The sequence below is a fragment of the Poecilia reticulata genome, linkage group LG1 (genome assembly GCF_000633615.1).
Source record: "Poecilia reticulata strain Guanapo linkage group LG1, Guppy_female_1.0+MT, whole genome shotgun sequence".
Taxonomy (NCBI): Eukaryota; Metazoa; Chordata; class Actinopteri; order Cyprinodontiformes; family Poeciliidae; genus Poecilia; species Poecilia reticulata.
Genome location: NC_024331.1, coordinates 11,010,286 through 11,026,553, shown reverse-complemented (window position 1 = coordinate 11,026,553; position 16,268 = coordinate 11,010,286). Strand labels below are relative to the sequence as shown.

The 16,268-nt window shown below is 37.4% G+C and overlaps 1 protein-coding gene across 2 annotated transcripts in view; it reads left to right on the top strand.

Moving 5' to 3' along the window:
* Positions 1-16,268, top strand: part of LOC103462977 (protein kinase C beta type-like) — a 90,749-nt gene that overhangs the window by 28,532 nt on the left and 45,949 nt on the right. For both annotated transcript variants that reach the window (XM_008406066.2, XM_008406060.2), the window contains exon 3: positions 12,170-12,252. In XM_008406066.2, the coding sequence (XP_008404288.1) occupies positions 12,170-12,252 (83 nt within the window). The remainder of the gene's footprint in view (positions 1-12,169; positions 12,253-16,268) is intronic.

Genomic DNA, 16,268 nt, shown 5'->3' with positions numbered 1-16,268 from the left:
AAAGCAGCGCCAGCCCCGTTGAAAAGGCCGGTGGGAACACAAGGAAAGCGAGCCGAGCCGAACCGAGCCGGGCGGGCCGGTGGAAAAGGGGCATTGGAGACTATATGGATGATCCACTTGTAATTTTGTGTGTCATAAAGTTAAATGTAAGAGTGAAAATAAAGCACAACATTTTATTCAATATTTTACACCCACTATGTCATTATAATCAGTCGGTCTTGTGAAGTTTTTAGCAACCCTGAGTCAACAATGACTGGGGCAGCCTACTATATAATCTACTGGGGGACCTTTCTATTTAATTCCTCAGACACCATACACAACAGTTGAGCGCCCGCCTTCTGCTGTTGTTAATAACACATTTTGATGGATGATGAATTATTCCAGAATTTATTGTGATAAACTATAATATTGCCATTTTGAAACCATTTTCAACTAATGAAAAGATAATGGCATATTAGTCCCTTGAAATATAAAAAACCCTCTAACTTCTATAAAATGTATGCAAATGGTGCTTCTTCTTACTAAAAAGAAGTTAGTTATTTGTACTCATTTCAGCTAATGGTAAGAGTAACTTTTATAGATTCAAACCTAACAGTTTGATTTTCTAACTCATTTATTTTGTCATTGCTTTGATTTGAACTGTTTAAGTTGTGATCACTGATTCAGACAAAGGAAATAAAACTCCTCCTCTTTCTGACATCATCTCTGAGCTTTGTCCAATGATGCTGAGGTTTGTTGCCTGGGCTGGTTGGCCATTAGAGGAAAGTTTCAACAATGAATTTTAGCAACTTCATTGTGAAATGTATTATTTGTTACTGTTTGAAAGGATAAACGTTGAATCCTTGTAGTTCAGCTATTTTTGCATTTGTTGTGAGTGTATGTCAATCTATCTGAATATTGTGGACTAATAAAATAACAATAATTAATCAAAATGCATCTTCTGTGATTGCTATGTGCCATAATGACAGCTAAAATAATTTGCCTTGAAAAGATTGAAATTATTCTGACATACAGTATTCTAATTCATTGAAGAGAATACTGTAAACCTAAACAAGAATTGTTTAAGTTTACAGTTTTGTGTGCTCCAAAAATTAGGGTTTCTCAGGCTGCTGGGACAATTTGTGTGATAAATTTTTACAGAAAATTCCTGACACCAGTTATTAAGAAGGGGAGATAAGAGTGAGCACATGAAAGTAGATTTTAAAGTGTTATGGTTATATTTACAGATCAACCTGCTAGCTGCCACAGAAAAGAGAAGAAAATACAAATAATTTAGTTCTAAATTCAGTCTGTTTCCTTTCTAGTCAAAGTAACAGTCATTACCTAATTTACCTCTATGCTGCGGTAGATGTTGAATCATAACACCATACATTTCATCAAGCACTTCAACTTTCTCAAGCTTGAACACATGTCAGTTTAACATCAGCCACTGTGAGCCTCCCTAAATTTAATATCTATTAAACGGGACATTTTAAGCCTAGACTTAAAAGTAGAGGGAATGTTAGCTTCACAGACAAACTGGGAACTGGTTACCAGTTCCAGAGTAGAGGAGATTTTTCCCCAATTCTACTTTTAGAAACTCAACTTTCATACAGTGAAAGTATCATCCACACCTCTGCCTGCTCACTCCTGCTGTTTACATCAATACATGAAGTCCAGTTTGTAGAAATGGTCTTTAATCAAAATGTAAACAATGTAAAGCTAGTGTGAATAACATCCTGTTGAGGATTACGGAACAGATGTTCAAAAGAGCATGGACTCCCTGTCAGAGACTCCATGGACATTCCTGTACCGCCTGCAGGCTGCTGGCTTTATATTTTCTCATCAGGAGAACAAATTAATTAAGTAATGCTGTTTGTCTTATGCTAATACAAATAATTTAGTTCTAAGTATAATGAAACATTATGGGACTTTTTGTATACATTGCTTTTTTATAAATATTTTTTGTTTCCTTTTTAAATGGCTGTGTCATAAGTGACTATATGGACGCGGAGACTCTAAATGAATTGCGTATTGGGACTAATGAAACTATCCAACTCTGACCAGCACTGACCTGTGTTCATGAATACAGCAGCTAATGGCTTTATACACGCTTTGAAGAGCCACTATGAAAATACCATGTTTATAATCCTGTTTGTAGATGCTGTTGATCAGGTGGAAAATGGCAATTGTAAATACATTTTGTACGACCAGCATTCACATTTACAGTTATTAAAAACTGGAAAAATCAGCTATTGTTTATCCTTTGTCTGAGGGGGGTTAGCATAGCCAAAAATTGTATTTTAGTAAGAGAAACTACATAAATATGCAGACAAAATTTACATTTATGTACATGTTTTGGTACTCCGAATAATAAACAAAATAATTCAATTTAATTCAAAAATACTTTATTAATCCCAAAAGGAAATTAAATGTTGTTGTAACTCATTCATTTAGATAATTCAGAGTTATTGAAGATTGTGATGGCTGTTGGCAGGGAAGATCTCTTGTAGCAGTCTGTATTACAGTGATTCTGAAGAAGCCTCTGACTGAAGATACTTTGCGTTCCCTAGATGGTCTCATGAAGAGGATGGTCAGGGTTGTCCATATTTTTCTTGATTTTTTTTTTGTTTTACTAAAAATAAGTCACTTCAATTAAAATTAACAAATTATAGTAGAAGAAATAAAATCTCTGTCCAGATCTCAGCTTCGCACAACCTTAAAATCTTTGAAATCAATACTTGCTCTAAGTGATGTATACATGTTAGAACAGTGCAAAGTACAACAGGCTGAGCAGACAGATGATTACTTCAGATATTACAAAGATACATTTCTGAAGCTTTTTACATTAATTTTGGTATGAAGTAAGTCAAAGTGGACAAAGTAGCCAGAAATTGTATTCAAGCAAGAGTATGGTTACTGAGTTAAGAAAAATGTAATGTGCAACACCACAACAAAAAGTGTTTAACATCAAGCATTCTGAGCGTACGTCAAACCTCATTCTAGAGAAATGCTGACAGTCATCATCTCAGTCGCCCTGCTCAAATTACAAATACAGCCTCTTTAAATACTCGACTGGTTTTTCAATTTCCCAATTTGAATGTGAAAAAAATATTTATTTCAACGGTTAAAAACAAATTCAAGTGTACTTGAAATTGTTCTTCCTTTGGTAACCACAGACAGTTGGACACTGTTTTTTAACTTCACATTTCATATTTTGCCAATTTCATATTTTTTTTCTGTTCTCAGACTTTGACAGCTGAAGTGTACACATTCCTCCAGGCGATTTAATTTTTTCTCTTTTGGTTATCTTTTGAATTAAATATAGTAGTATACCAATGGTTCTCTGGTTCTCAATTATTTTAAATTAACTGTTATTATCTGATTGTTTTACATCACCAGAAGTTCTGGTTACAAAAGCCGCCTTCCTGAATTCATCATTGAAAACAGTGAAAGTAAATGTTAATACCTTGCCATTAGATTACAAACAAAATCCATTTTGGTTACTGAAATAATGTGAAACTGACATAAGTAATTAAAAATAAATACAATATTTTACAAAAAATACATCATTCAAAAAATATGAAAGATTTCTGCTGCTGGAACCAGCCGCTCAGTGTTTGCTCTTTAAAAACACTCTTGCAGTTTTTTATTTAAATGTGATTGGTTCATTTGATTTTCTCCCCCTATATGGTGCTTTATTTATTTAAACACAAACTATCTGGTGTTTCGTAATGACCCTGATGACAAGCCAACAAGCTGAAACTTGTTCTACCAATAAAGTTGCTTCCTAGCACTTCAAATCTTGCTCGAGTCGTCACCTCAGCAGCTTTGGAAAAAAGTACAATATATTTATCTTTTAGGTTCTCATAACCTTTTAAATTGAGCTGAACTTAAAACTCATTATAAAGGTTTTATCTCATTGCAAAATATAAATGTTAAGCTGAACCAAAGCAGTTTATTTCATTTGTGTATTTCAGTATTTTTATTTACACTTAGTGGATTTCAGACTGTTTTTTCTTGCCCAAAATTAGTCTACATTTATACTTATCCATTTGTGTTTCCTTGACACATTAAATATATTGTGTGATTTTGTGTATACTTATATGTTAATGTATGTTTTATTCTGTTGACTGTTCACAAAGGAAAGTAAAAAAACCAACCTTTGTTTTGAAGTTATATATTTGTTTGGCCAAATCTAACATTAAAAAAGAAGAAAATGTCAAATATCATCTGCAATTGTTATTAAGGTATTTAAAAATACGTCCTGATATCGTCTTTGGCAATATGACAGAGATTACTGGAATTCAGCAGGAAGTTTTATCAGAAATGTTAACACTTCTGTATAAAGCAGATTCAAAAAGAACCACTGGGCTCCGGTCTCTGGGCTGCTGTCCACACCCGCAGTTCTGGTTACTCAACAGAAGATAATAATATTTTTAATTCAGAAGCTGCACAGTGGTGCAGTGCTGCCTTGCAGCAAGAAGGTCCTGGGTTAAATTCCCGGCCCGGTGTCTTTCAGCATGGATTTTCCATGTTCTCCCTGTGCAAGGCAGGTTCTCTCCAGGTACTCTGGCTTTCTCACACAATAAAGAACATGACTGTTGATTGGTCTGCATAAAATCTCCTTAGGGATGTGTGTGTGTGTGTGCATGGTGGTTTGTCTGGTCAGTCTCTGTGTTGCTCTGCGATGGACTGGTGACCTGTCCAGGGTGACCCCACCTCACCTGTTGACAGCCCACAAGAACTAAATAGGATAAGGTTATAAGAAGATGGATGGAAAGATGGATTTTTAACGCATATTATATGCTGCAAAATTCACCAGGACAGAGCAATATGAAAAAGCAAGTGTAGTGCTGTTGCTGTTCAAGACATGGTGATTGTTAGGGGTGTAGTGATACAATAATTTTACGATACGATATACGCTATTCTGGCCACGATACGATATGTATCACGATATTTGTTGAGCGATACAATTTGATACGATTCAGTGCATTTTTACGATTTTCTGAAAGATTTTAGAAGGACAGAGTGATTTTAGTGACATTTTGTGTTCCATAGATTTGAATTTAGTTAACTGATTAAAATCACCAACTACACAATACCTGACTCTGATTGGACAGTCTAACAGTCTGCAGCTRGACAAAATRAATCAAAGATGCAGWGAGAGAATTAGTTTCTGTCATTTAATTCATGTGGATTTGACATAAAACTCAAAAGTTTAAACGGTAATCCAGGAGCAGAGTGGGGAGATTATCAGCCTCTGTAGACTCTCAATATGCAAATGATTGCATTTATGTGTTTTTTCTTTTGGACACTGTGGCTGCATTTTTGGAGTAAAAATGGAGTTAGCCGTGGCTGTAAAGCTGTTTACTACTAACTGCTAAAGTCGTGGCTCCGCCTGACCCCGTAGTGATCGACTCCCTGCAGCTACGCAGCGCCWCTATTCCCCTGCTTGGATCTCTGAGTAGKTGCCTCTCAGACTGCCAGGATCTCATCGTTCTCTCAGTCTCTGATACTCTTCTGATACTCTTTGCCTGTTGATCGATCAGCCATTGTTACCATGGAAATCCTCACTGCGCCGCGGATTCCGGCTGCGGGTTTTTCCTCTTCGTCTTCCTGCTGAAAACACAGCGCTGCTGCTGCTGCGCGCCCGCTTCGGATGTTATCATCTTCATTCTTCAGGTAATCCTTTATATACAGAACAGAAACCGCTAAGCTAAAAACTAATTATGAAGTGAATGCTACCAGTCGAAATGTGCATTAATTTCGCGATCTCACTGCTTTTGCAGCTGCTCCGTTCGCGCCGCTACTCCTTTCCGCTACTCCTTTCCGCTMCTCCTTTCCGCTACTCCTTTCCGCTACTCCTTTCCGCTACTCCTTTCCGCTACTCTTTCACTTTTATTTACGCAACTTTACTTCGTTTCTCAGCAACAAAATACAGCCCGTTGTTATTTATTGAAGATTTTACATTTCCAAAAACACAGGAATCTAATGTTTCGTTTCGTTTTGTACGTTTGGAAGCTCATTCCCTCTCACATAACCGGAAAAGCCGGGGAATGGCGGCGCTTTTGACAAAAAATATGGTTTACTAATTTTAGCATAAATCCGTTATACTTGACCTATTAACACAATTTAAAAACTGGTGTGTAGTTTATAATGTGCACTTTAAGCTCAAGTTGAAAGTGAGACTGAGGGAGGCGGAGTCTTGCTGCTACGCCTTAACAAACTAGACATTGAAAAGAGCTATGAGGCTATGGACCCCTATGGTTTAACAGATCGATACTCGCAGATGAAAAATCGATACTTTCCCAGGGCAGAAAATATCGATATACATCGTCGAATCGATTTATTTATACAGCCCTAGTGATTGTGATGTTTTATTTTGTTGTTGTGCCGTAAAGAAAAAGGTGGACGTTGTTTGGAAATCTCTGGATCAAATTGTGATTTCTGATTTCACACCAGAACTTTCCATCTTTCTGTTGTATTCTCTTTCAATTCCAAAGAAGAGTTGAACAGGATTTGATTTTAATGTGGCATGTCAAGGCCTGAACACTGGGTCATGTATCCTGGTTCTCATCCAAGATGGAGGAATTTCCTGGCTGTCATCCTGTTGATGTGAAACTGTTGGCCTGCTGTTATCCTAGAGGCTCAACGCTCATTTTTATTTTGGGAGTTTCGCTCTGATTGGCTGTCAGTGCCATCAGTCAGATTAAATAGGGCGGCATGCGTTGCCTACACTGTAGGGCTCAGTCTGGTTGCTAAGAAACAGAGCAAAGACCCCTCGCCAGGTCACTCTAGCCTGTCTTTCAGTTAACATTTATTTCAGTTATGTGCATCTGTGTTCATGTACAAGTGCAGCTGTGTGTGTGAGTGAGTGACAGAGCAGATTTTTAACCAAAAGGTTTTAAAGTGGAACAGTTTCCACTGTTTTGTGCTGCTCTAGTTCTTTCTGATATGATGCAGACACACGAGTGAGTCTCCACCCCCTCATGTCGCCTCAAACCCAGCTGTGCCCACATCCCTTTACACACACACACACACAAATCCCCAGCCCTTCCACTTTGAGGACCCTCATTGGAAATCCTGCATTTCTTAACCCTCCTTTTTAATGTTGCATGTCAAATAAAGAGCATAATGTAATGCTTACACTCTCCCAAATATGTTTTAAATCCACAGTTCATCAGAGTTCAGCAAGAGCAGTGATCCTCTGTTTGAGCTGAAAGTCCCGCAGCCTCATGTATAAAGCATGCATACGCACAAAAAATGTGCGGTGCCATATTTTGCAGAAGTTGGCATATATAAAAATAAATTTTGCGTAAAAGTTTGCGTAAATATATGCACTTTTTCGCTGGCGTGAAAATGTGGGGCAGCCACGCAAACTTTCTCTTTGGACAATATAAAACTACAAAGCATCAAAACTCACCTAAATACACTGAAATCTGACGACATTCAGTTATTTAGACCAGGAATCATCAAACCTGATGTTTTTTTCATGATTTAAATTTTTTTTGTTTAAACGTTAAACAATGAAATTGAACTGCATTTATCCTCAGACAATAACATAACACACACACAAAATAAAGAGGTAGATAAGATCAGTGGATAAGATGAAGCTTCACATATACTGGATCAGTCGCTCACCAATCTCCAAAAATCTGGGCAGATTTGTGTATTGGACTTATTTTTTTAGTTAAATAAGGGCAATAAAAGTGTTTTTAATTCATAAATGTTAGCCAATTGAAGATTATTTTCATGCACACTATATGCAGTCAATACTTGGTCTGGGCTCTTTTTGCATGAATTACTATATCAACATTCTTGAGCATCTTGTGATCTGCTCGCATAGTGAACATATCCTTGACTACCGACTCGATGCATGTTGGCAGTTTTTTATCAATATTTTTCACAGTCCTAAGGGGGGAATGGATGATTTCAAACATTTTGAGACAGTTTTAAATCCTCCTCTTAACTCATAAGATTCTTCTTTCTATAGGCCTCAGCCATCTTTGAGGAGGATGACTTTTGGCACTGAGTAACTTTCTTCCCCGTTAAATCTGTTTCAGGACTGACCGAACGCAAGGAATGTGACAGTTGCAGTTCGGGTCCTTCATCCGTCTCTAACTCCAACCACAGCCCATTCTTTGTAAATCTCCACCAAACCCTAGAATGCTTTTAGCTGTACAAGCCTCTCAGGATGTAGAACCTTATAGTCTATACACCTTCTTCTTTCATTCACCATCTAAATCAGCACTGGTCCTTTTTTTCCCTCCACTCAGTTTCCATTACTATGGTTGGTTCCAGCCTTGTGTAGACAGCCAGGTTCTTAAGTAAATGATAATTTATGACTAAATATTTATGAGTCACATTCACTCGTCTGCACTGATTAATGCCCACACATTCACACACTGATATGATATGATACCATTTGGGGTTAATGTATTGCTCAAGGGCACTTCAACATGGTTGACACAGGTTAGGAGACTGGAATTGAGCAGTCAGTATAGTCTACCCATTAAGATGCAGTTGTCAGGAGCCTTTTCCATGAATGAGTAAACTATCACATTGCGATAAAGTAACTGTATTAAACTCTTGTAGCTGGAGTTTATGTAGTTTTCAGATCATCAATGAGTTTGCCTCAAACACATGTACTGTTACAGTGCTAATGTTTTATAGGCCTTGCCAAAAAAGAAATCAGTTTGAGTTGAATTCATCTAATGTGACCTATTTGCACACCTACACTAATAAGCACAAACATAAATACAAGCTCTCTTTTGGTTAACGCCTTGAATTGTGTGGAAAGTGTCTGCGGTTGCCACGGTGCCTCATTAAACCTTAATGAGAAGGTGAATAATTAAGAATAAAGCTGAGCCAGGTCACCCTGAGTATTTTTAGGAACTGGTCTTTGTTTCAAGATGGAAGTATTTTAATGGTGCTCGACTGAAAAAAAGTGAAGCAGTTATGTCTTAATTCCATTTTCTGCTGTTGCAAGTCACTGTAAGGTGGAAGTGGTTTAAATCAGCAGGGTGTAACGTTGTTCTGTTGGATTTCACTTGTTATGTGAGGCTAAACGCGCTGATGCAGCTCTAGAGACGATGGGCTGTCACTGATCCACTCTGCTGTTTCAGGATTGGTTATAGTCTCAACTTTGTTTGTTGGGCTTTAGTTAATCTACGTCTGACCGAGAGTGGAACAAACTTATACATTTGTCACTATTGCTTAGTTGGCTATTTAAAGTTAGCCTTTCCTTGATGTTCAAAACAGTAAATACACTGATCGAAGATGGAAAATGTCACAAAAATCACTATTTAGACACAGCATAAGAATGAAATGATTTTTATTGTACATTTGCTATACAGAATCACAACAAAATGTATGTCAGTACAACCCATCAACAGGTGCCTGGGCAGCAATGGCTCCACAGGAGTTTAGCTGGGGAGGCATTGACTTATTTTGGAGGGGAAAGTAAAGAAGCTTTTATTTGAATATAAATACATAAACAAACCTTTATGCCACCTTTTAAATAAAATAACTATGTTAATACAAAATACACAATAAGACATGTATAAAATGTTGAGTAATTGCGCTCAAATTTGCATAAACATCAACTCATATGTTGTAGAAATCTAAGAATCTAATGTTTCCAAACGGTAAAGTCTATTTATTTACATGCAAAATCAATACACTCAAGTAAAAGCAGCAATAATATTATTCCAGTAAAAGTAAAAAGCACAGTGCAGTAAAATTACTCATATACAGTATAACCCACTTTTGAGTATCGATAATTATATTAGCAGACTATTCTTGTTAACAAGCTTAAGGTCATACATTGGCATTAGCTAGTCATCATTTAGCTAACATTATCTGCATCCAACATTACTCAACACACTCGGTTAGCTTGGGGAAAAAAATTGTGCAAAGTTTTTTGCCATGATTCTAACACACAGCTGTCTCTACACAGCAGCAGGTCTCCCTCACTGCCACACATTATGAAGCACCAAACTGGCACTCAAAGGCGGCTCAGAAAAACACGTTATGACATATTAACAATGGATTAAACGGTTGTAATGGATGAAAAAAGTGCAAGGGGCAGAAGGCACAATACGGGAGCTTCTACTGTATCAAATTTAGATATAGGAATAATAGAAATTTGGCCACTCAGATTTTGGAAAAAAAACCTGAGAGTCCAGGGGAGGCACGGCTGACTCTCTGGGCAGGGAATGCTCGCCCATGCCGCTGGGCCTGTGCCTGGGACTGCAGTGATTGAAGCCTCTGCCTTAATATGTGCACTAATTCACTCATCTTGACAAATAGTCTCTCAATAAATTAGAGGCCAGGAACTTCCACTTTGTAGTCCTCAACCAGTTCTGAGAATATGATCTCCAAACCACGACACCCCCACCTCCATGCTTTATACTTGGTATGGAAGGCTCTATTTGGTTTATGCCAAACATGTCCTCTGTTCTGGTGTCCAAATATTTCAGTGTTACTCATTTATCCAAAGAACATTATTCCAGAAAAGTCCGGGTCTTTCTCTATCTTCTCTCTGGGAAACTTTCAGTTGGCCTTCATATTTTTCTTAGAAAGCAGGTTTTCTGCTTGGACATTCTATGAAACTAGTACAATTTCTTTTTTTTGTAGAGGCATCACATCAACAGTAGCAACAGATTCTTGTAGCTCATTTCTGGGTTTTTGTAGACTACTGTTAGCATCTGATGTTCTGCTTTCAGAGTGAATTTGGTGGAACGGTCAAATTTGGGCATGTTTGCTATTTTCTGTGTTCTTCGCTGTTCTCCATTAAGGGGATTGACAGACTTCAAGTTCTTTTGCAACCTCTTTAAATCCCATGGAGCACTGCTATGAAACGTTGATAAGCTGCAGTCTTTTTTCTGAAGGTCTTAGGCTGCCAGTGTGAAGTTCAGTCCCACTGTAACAATCAGGAGCATATCAATCTAAATATCCACGTTTAGAGGGTTGGCCTACTTCAGAATACTGTGTAATTTTAGCCATTTTAATAGGAATAAATGTGAAGGTGTCCAAATGTATTCCTCCCGTGATTTTATTTTATCTAGTTTCATTGATTTTTTTCTTTTTTTGTTTGCTCTTGTCCAGTACATTTTCAAGGTATTATTAAAATTGATTTTAAACATCCATATGTCCATATATTTTTGAAAACACATGGATTGCTTTAGGGCAGGGGTCACCAACTCCAGTCCTCAAGGGCTACCATCCTGCAACTTTTAGATTCACCTCTGCTCCAAAATGTCTGAATTTCCTCACCAGCATTCATTCTTCTCTGCAATAGGCTGGAAATGAGCAATTTATTTGATCCAGGTGTGTTTGAGCAGAGACATCTAAAAGTTGCAGGACGGTAGCCCTTGAGGACTGGAGTTGGTGACCCCTGCTTTAGGGACTCCTGTTTTTTCTAATATGACTATATACTCCACATTCAGGATGGTGGATGTCAAATGTAGGATTGAACCAGATGAGTTCACTAAGATAGTTATTTCTTTCTTTTCAGTAAACGCACAACAGTAAAGCTAGCTTGAACATTGTGCAATCCTTTTGGGTAAAAAAAGTCGCAATTTCCACATCCTATGTTGAAAAATAAATGTCATTATCAACAACCTTTAAAAAAATCTGACTTGGCTGCAGAGCATAAATGTATGTTAGCTTGACCTCCTGACAGTTTGCATCTCATTGAATCTATGATCATCATTAAACACATTCTAAGGAAACTTGATCACACATTTGCTGCTGTTTTCACACTTAAACTGACCTTTAACCTATAAGTGCTTCTCACCTGGGCTTAACTTTGAAGTTTTGAGCACTGCAGTACTTGTTGGAAAATCTGTTTGGTTCAACAAAACATTTGACTGAGCAGTGTTGACAGTGCGAACACTGTTTATTTCAGTCACTCACCTCATTGACTGAGCAGGAAACACAGCAGATTTAGAGCGTTCTGCTGTTTGAAACTACTAATGTGGGGAAGTTTCTTGTCTCAGCTTTAATGTCACTGGGTGTAATTGTGATTCCAAGCCTGATATGATTCCATTTGAAGTAAGTTGTACGGAAACAAAAAGGGTATTTATAGAAAAAACACATAAAGAGCATCTTGTCTAATGTGCCATATTTTGGACTCCGATGAAACCCGAGTTGATATTTTCTTTTTTGTTCTCTTCCTCTGTAGTGTGCTGTTTTGTGGTCCATAAGCGCTGTCATGAGTTTGTCACTTTTTCCTGTCCAGGGGCCGACAAGGGACCTGCGTCTGATGTAAGTAAAGAATGTTTACAGACACACCGCTCAGTTTGTTTTCTTTGCCCTGTAATCCCACTCAGAAAGACCATCTAACAGAAAACTGTTCTAGACGATGTTTATCATTCTGCTCCTAAATATACGGTCTATTAGGAAACTATTAATCCTCCTTGAACTTCTACATATTTTGTCCTGCTACAACCATAAACTATTTAGTTGTTCATTTGAATTTTGTTTGATATTCCAACATTCCAAAGTGATACAAAAAAAAAAACACACAATGGAAAGTATGAAAGCCTTGTTTGCTCTGATACCCTTAACATAATTTCTAGTATAAAATGTTAGTAACTTTGGAGGAGATGGAGAGATCCACAGCTCAGGTGGGAGAATCAGCTGTCCATCTCCAGTTTACCAGGACTGGGATCCTGCATGTTTTAGATGCTCCAACACAGCTCATTCATTTGGCTTAATTACCTCCTATGTTTGTGAATACAGCTCACAGAGGCCTGGTAGTAAAGCTTTGGTTTTTCACTGGGTGGTTTGATCTGCTTTAAAAAAAAGCTAAGAGTTTATGGAGACCTAATACTGTTAAAGGAAAAGTATAAAATCCATTGAATTTGTGCCATGTGTGACATCTAATATATGACTTGCATATGAAATCATCTCTCCTTTATCTGTATCAAAAGATTCAGACTTAAAAATATGTGCAAAAAAACTAAACCGTTCAAAATAATTTTAAAATGTTCAGATTGAGAAACGAACATCCATTCACAGACTGTTAGCATCAAATCTGACTGAGTTTGAGCTGTTGTTCAAAAATTGGGCAAAGATTCAGTCTATGGATGTGCAAACCTGGTTAATATCTTTCTAAAATAAAGATGGATTTATAAAGTATGGAAGACCATACCTGCCACACTTTTCAGTTTCCTTTTTTGTTAAACATAAGAAAATGGGTAAAATCATCTATGTTCACAATTATGCATTATGCAGCATTAAGTCACACAAATGCTGCTGGAGGAACTCTCTTGCACACATAAGCAGCGTTGTGGACTTTGGATTCTTGTCGGGTCCAAGTCCTGTTAGGAAAGGTGCATAAAGTAGAGATGTGCTGCCTGGTTGCTTGAGGTAATGATCCAGGACTCCTTCTCTCATGCTGTAATTTTATTGAGCATGTACTTTATTGTTCCAGTCATGCTGATGTTTATTAATCTAATCTAATCTAATTCTGTCTTCAAAAGTACCTGTCTAACAATCTCTCATCAGTGGAAACACCCACTGGGAAACATCAGTTAACTTAAAAAAAAAATACATTAAAAATCTGTTTGACCCATTAAATTTTCAGAGGGTCTGACATTTTCTAAGTAGTCTTGCATTTGCACACGACACCAGACATAATTCTGCAGAAAACACGTCTATAAAGATGTTTTTCCAGGTGTTGATCTGGCCTCCAGGAATACCTGGGAGGTTTTTCCATGGAAGGAATGACGAGCCACAACAGCTTCAACTGCCAGTTATTTATGTACTAACTGCTGAAAAGGAGACAGTTCCCACAACCTTTACTTCCTCTTACAAAACAGGCAGCTAAGAACAGTGGCAGTGTGCAAATAAGTAATTTTTCCTTCACAAGCTGATAAGTTACAGCTTTCCTCTGCATATATGCATTGTTATTTAAACTAATTCAGACACAAAGCTGCTTAATTGAACTATCATCCAAGGTAGAAAGGGAGAATGTTTACTGGTTTGCTGACTCAACTCTCTAAGTACAGCCCGTAAGACAAATTAACAACTGATATTTAATATAGATTTGCTAATAATTGTCCTTTTTTTAAACAGTTTTTTTCCTCTTAGGACTAAATGACTTATTTCTCAGTAAGATCTAGAGAGGCTCATTCATGCTTTTATATTAGTCACATTGATTACTACAACAGTGTCTTCACAGGTCTGACTAGAAATCAATCCCCCAGCTGCTGCTGATGTTCTCCGTAAATCTAGGAAGAATCATTTTCTGCAATGATTGCAGAGAACTGCAGAACAGCCAAAACACCGAGTGCCTTTAAATCTAGGCTAAAAAACTATCTAGAGTTAATTTGAAACTCCAACCAACATTTTGATGTGTATTGATGGCACTTGACAAAATGTAATATTAACTGGTTTAGTGTGTGGTACCTTTTTTGACTTGTATTTTTATATTTTTATAATGTTAATCACTTTGAACTACGGAGAGCCATTTCAGCCAAAATTAAATAAATGGGTGAAATAAACAAATGAGTGAAATAAATAAAAAATGAGTTGAATAAATAAGTAATTGTCATTTTTATTCCCTTTTGTATTTGTTCATTTATACATTTATTTATTCCCAGATTAATTTAACAATTTTTATGTTCCCATTTTCATTTGTCCAATTTAAATTTTCTTTTTTGTTTACCCATTTTTCATTTATCTATTTTTTATTAATCTATTTTTCATTTAACCACTTTTCAATTTCCCTTTATCATTAATCCAATTTTCAATCTCCCAATTTAATTTATCAATTTCTCATGTTTCTCTTTTTTAGCCATTTTTTCTTCATTTATTTTCATTCAGCATTTATTTTTTAAAAATATATAATTTTCCCATTTTCCAATTTCCCTTATTCATTTAGTATTTCCTTATTTTCTTATTTATGACATTCTATTTTCCCCCTTTTGTTTCTGCTTTAATATGATAACGAGGGGCGGTGTCTTTAGGCTACAATGGCAGCCTATTGGTTGATCAGATACAACTGACCTTTTTCACGCTTTCACGTTTTAAAGCGGATGAGGGGATTGACAACTTCCGGTGACTATAGAGTTGTCATTAAAAGGCTATGAAAATGGCTCAGTCTCGGCACAGTTGTTTTTTGTTCAGTCTGTGGTTGTTCATGTGGGGCAAGAAAACAAGCAGATCTGTCCTGTCATGCGTTCCCGACGGACCTGGACCAACGGAAGCAGTGGATCCAAGCAATCCGAAGAGATGAAGGTCCTTTTTTTGCATAAAGGCAGGAAGCACTTTGGTATGTAGCCGGCACTTCACACCGGAGGATTTTGCTAGCGGATCTACCACCAGCCACCTTAGAAGTGGAGCTGTTCCTTCCCTTTTTGACTGGAATAATTTCACAACGAGAGTCTGCTTTCGAGAGGGCTAACAAACGGCAGCTTGTCCTCTCTCAGAACGCTAGCCAGGCTGAAGATGCTACTGCGGACCATGATTATGTGGCACATTCACCCGCAGGTAAATGTCACATTAAGATAGTACATTGTATACATTTACCATGTAAGACAATTTCAGTCAAATATAATTATTACTACAATAATGTGATTATTATGTTCACATAATAATTAATTCATTATTATGAGATTATGTGGAAGTTATGTATTTTGTGGTACATAACTACCACAAAATTGTAGTTATGTACCACAATTTTGTGGAGAGATTAAATCAATGGCTATATACATACATGCTCAGACTCACAGCATGTATTGATCTTCAGAGAAGCAATAATTAAAACTTCTTGCTAACGTATGTTATGCTGTTTTATTTTGTGGTTTTACAGGTGCACTTGATGAAGCTCTGGATTATATCAAGTTGTTGGAGGCCAGACTTCAAAAAGTGGATTTGTCTGCCACACTTTTTAGCCGCTACTGTGCCTCTGATGACCAGATCTGATTCTACACCAAATTTCCATCTGAATGTCTGTTCCGGATCTTCTGGGGGTCCATTGCACCCTCTGCATYACGCCTTGTGTACTGGACCAGAGCACAGAAACTTTTAGAGGAAGCATGTGCTGAAGCCAGCCCTGCCACTGCATGCCTCTGATCGATGAGTTCCTGATGTACTCATTCAGGGTAGCAGTGGGCATGAAGGAGCAGCTCATTGCTGACATGCTTCAAGTYAGCAKAGCTWCTGTCAGCCGAGKGACCATCACCTGGGMCAACTACCTCTTCATTGTGTTCTCTTCCATCAACCTGTGGATTAGTCGTGAGAAGGTAAAAGCCAGTATGCCTCTGAGATTTCTG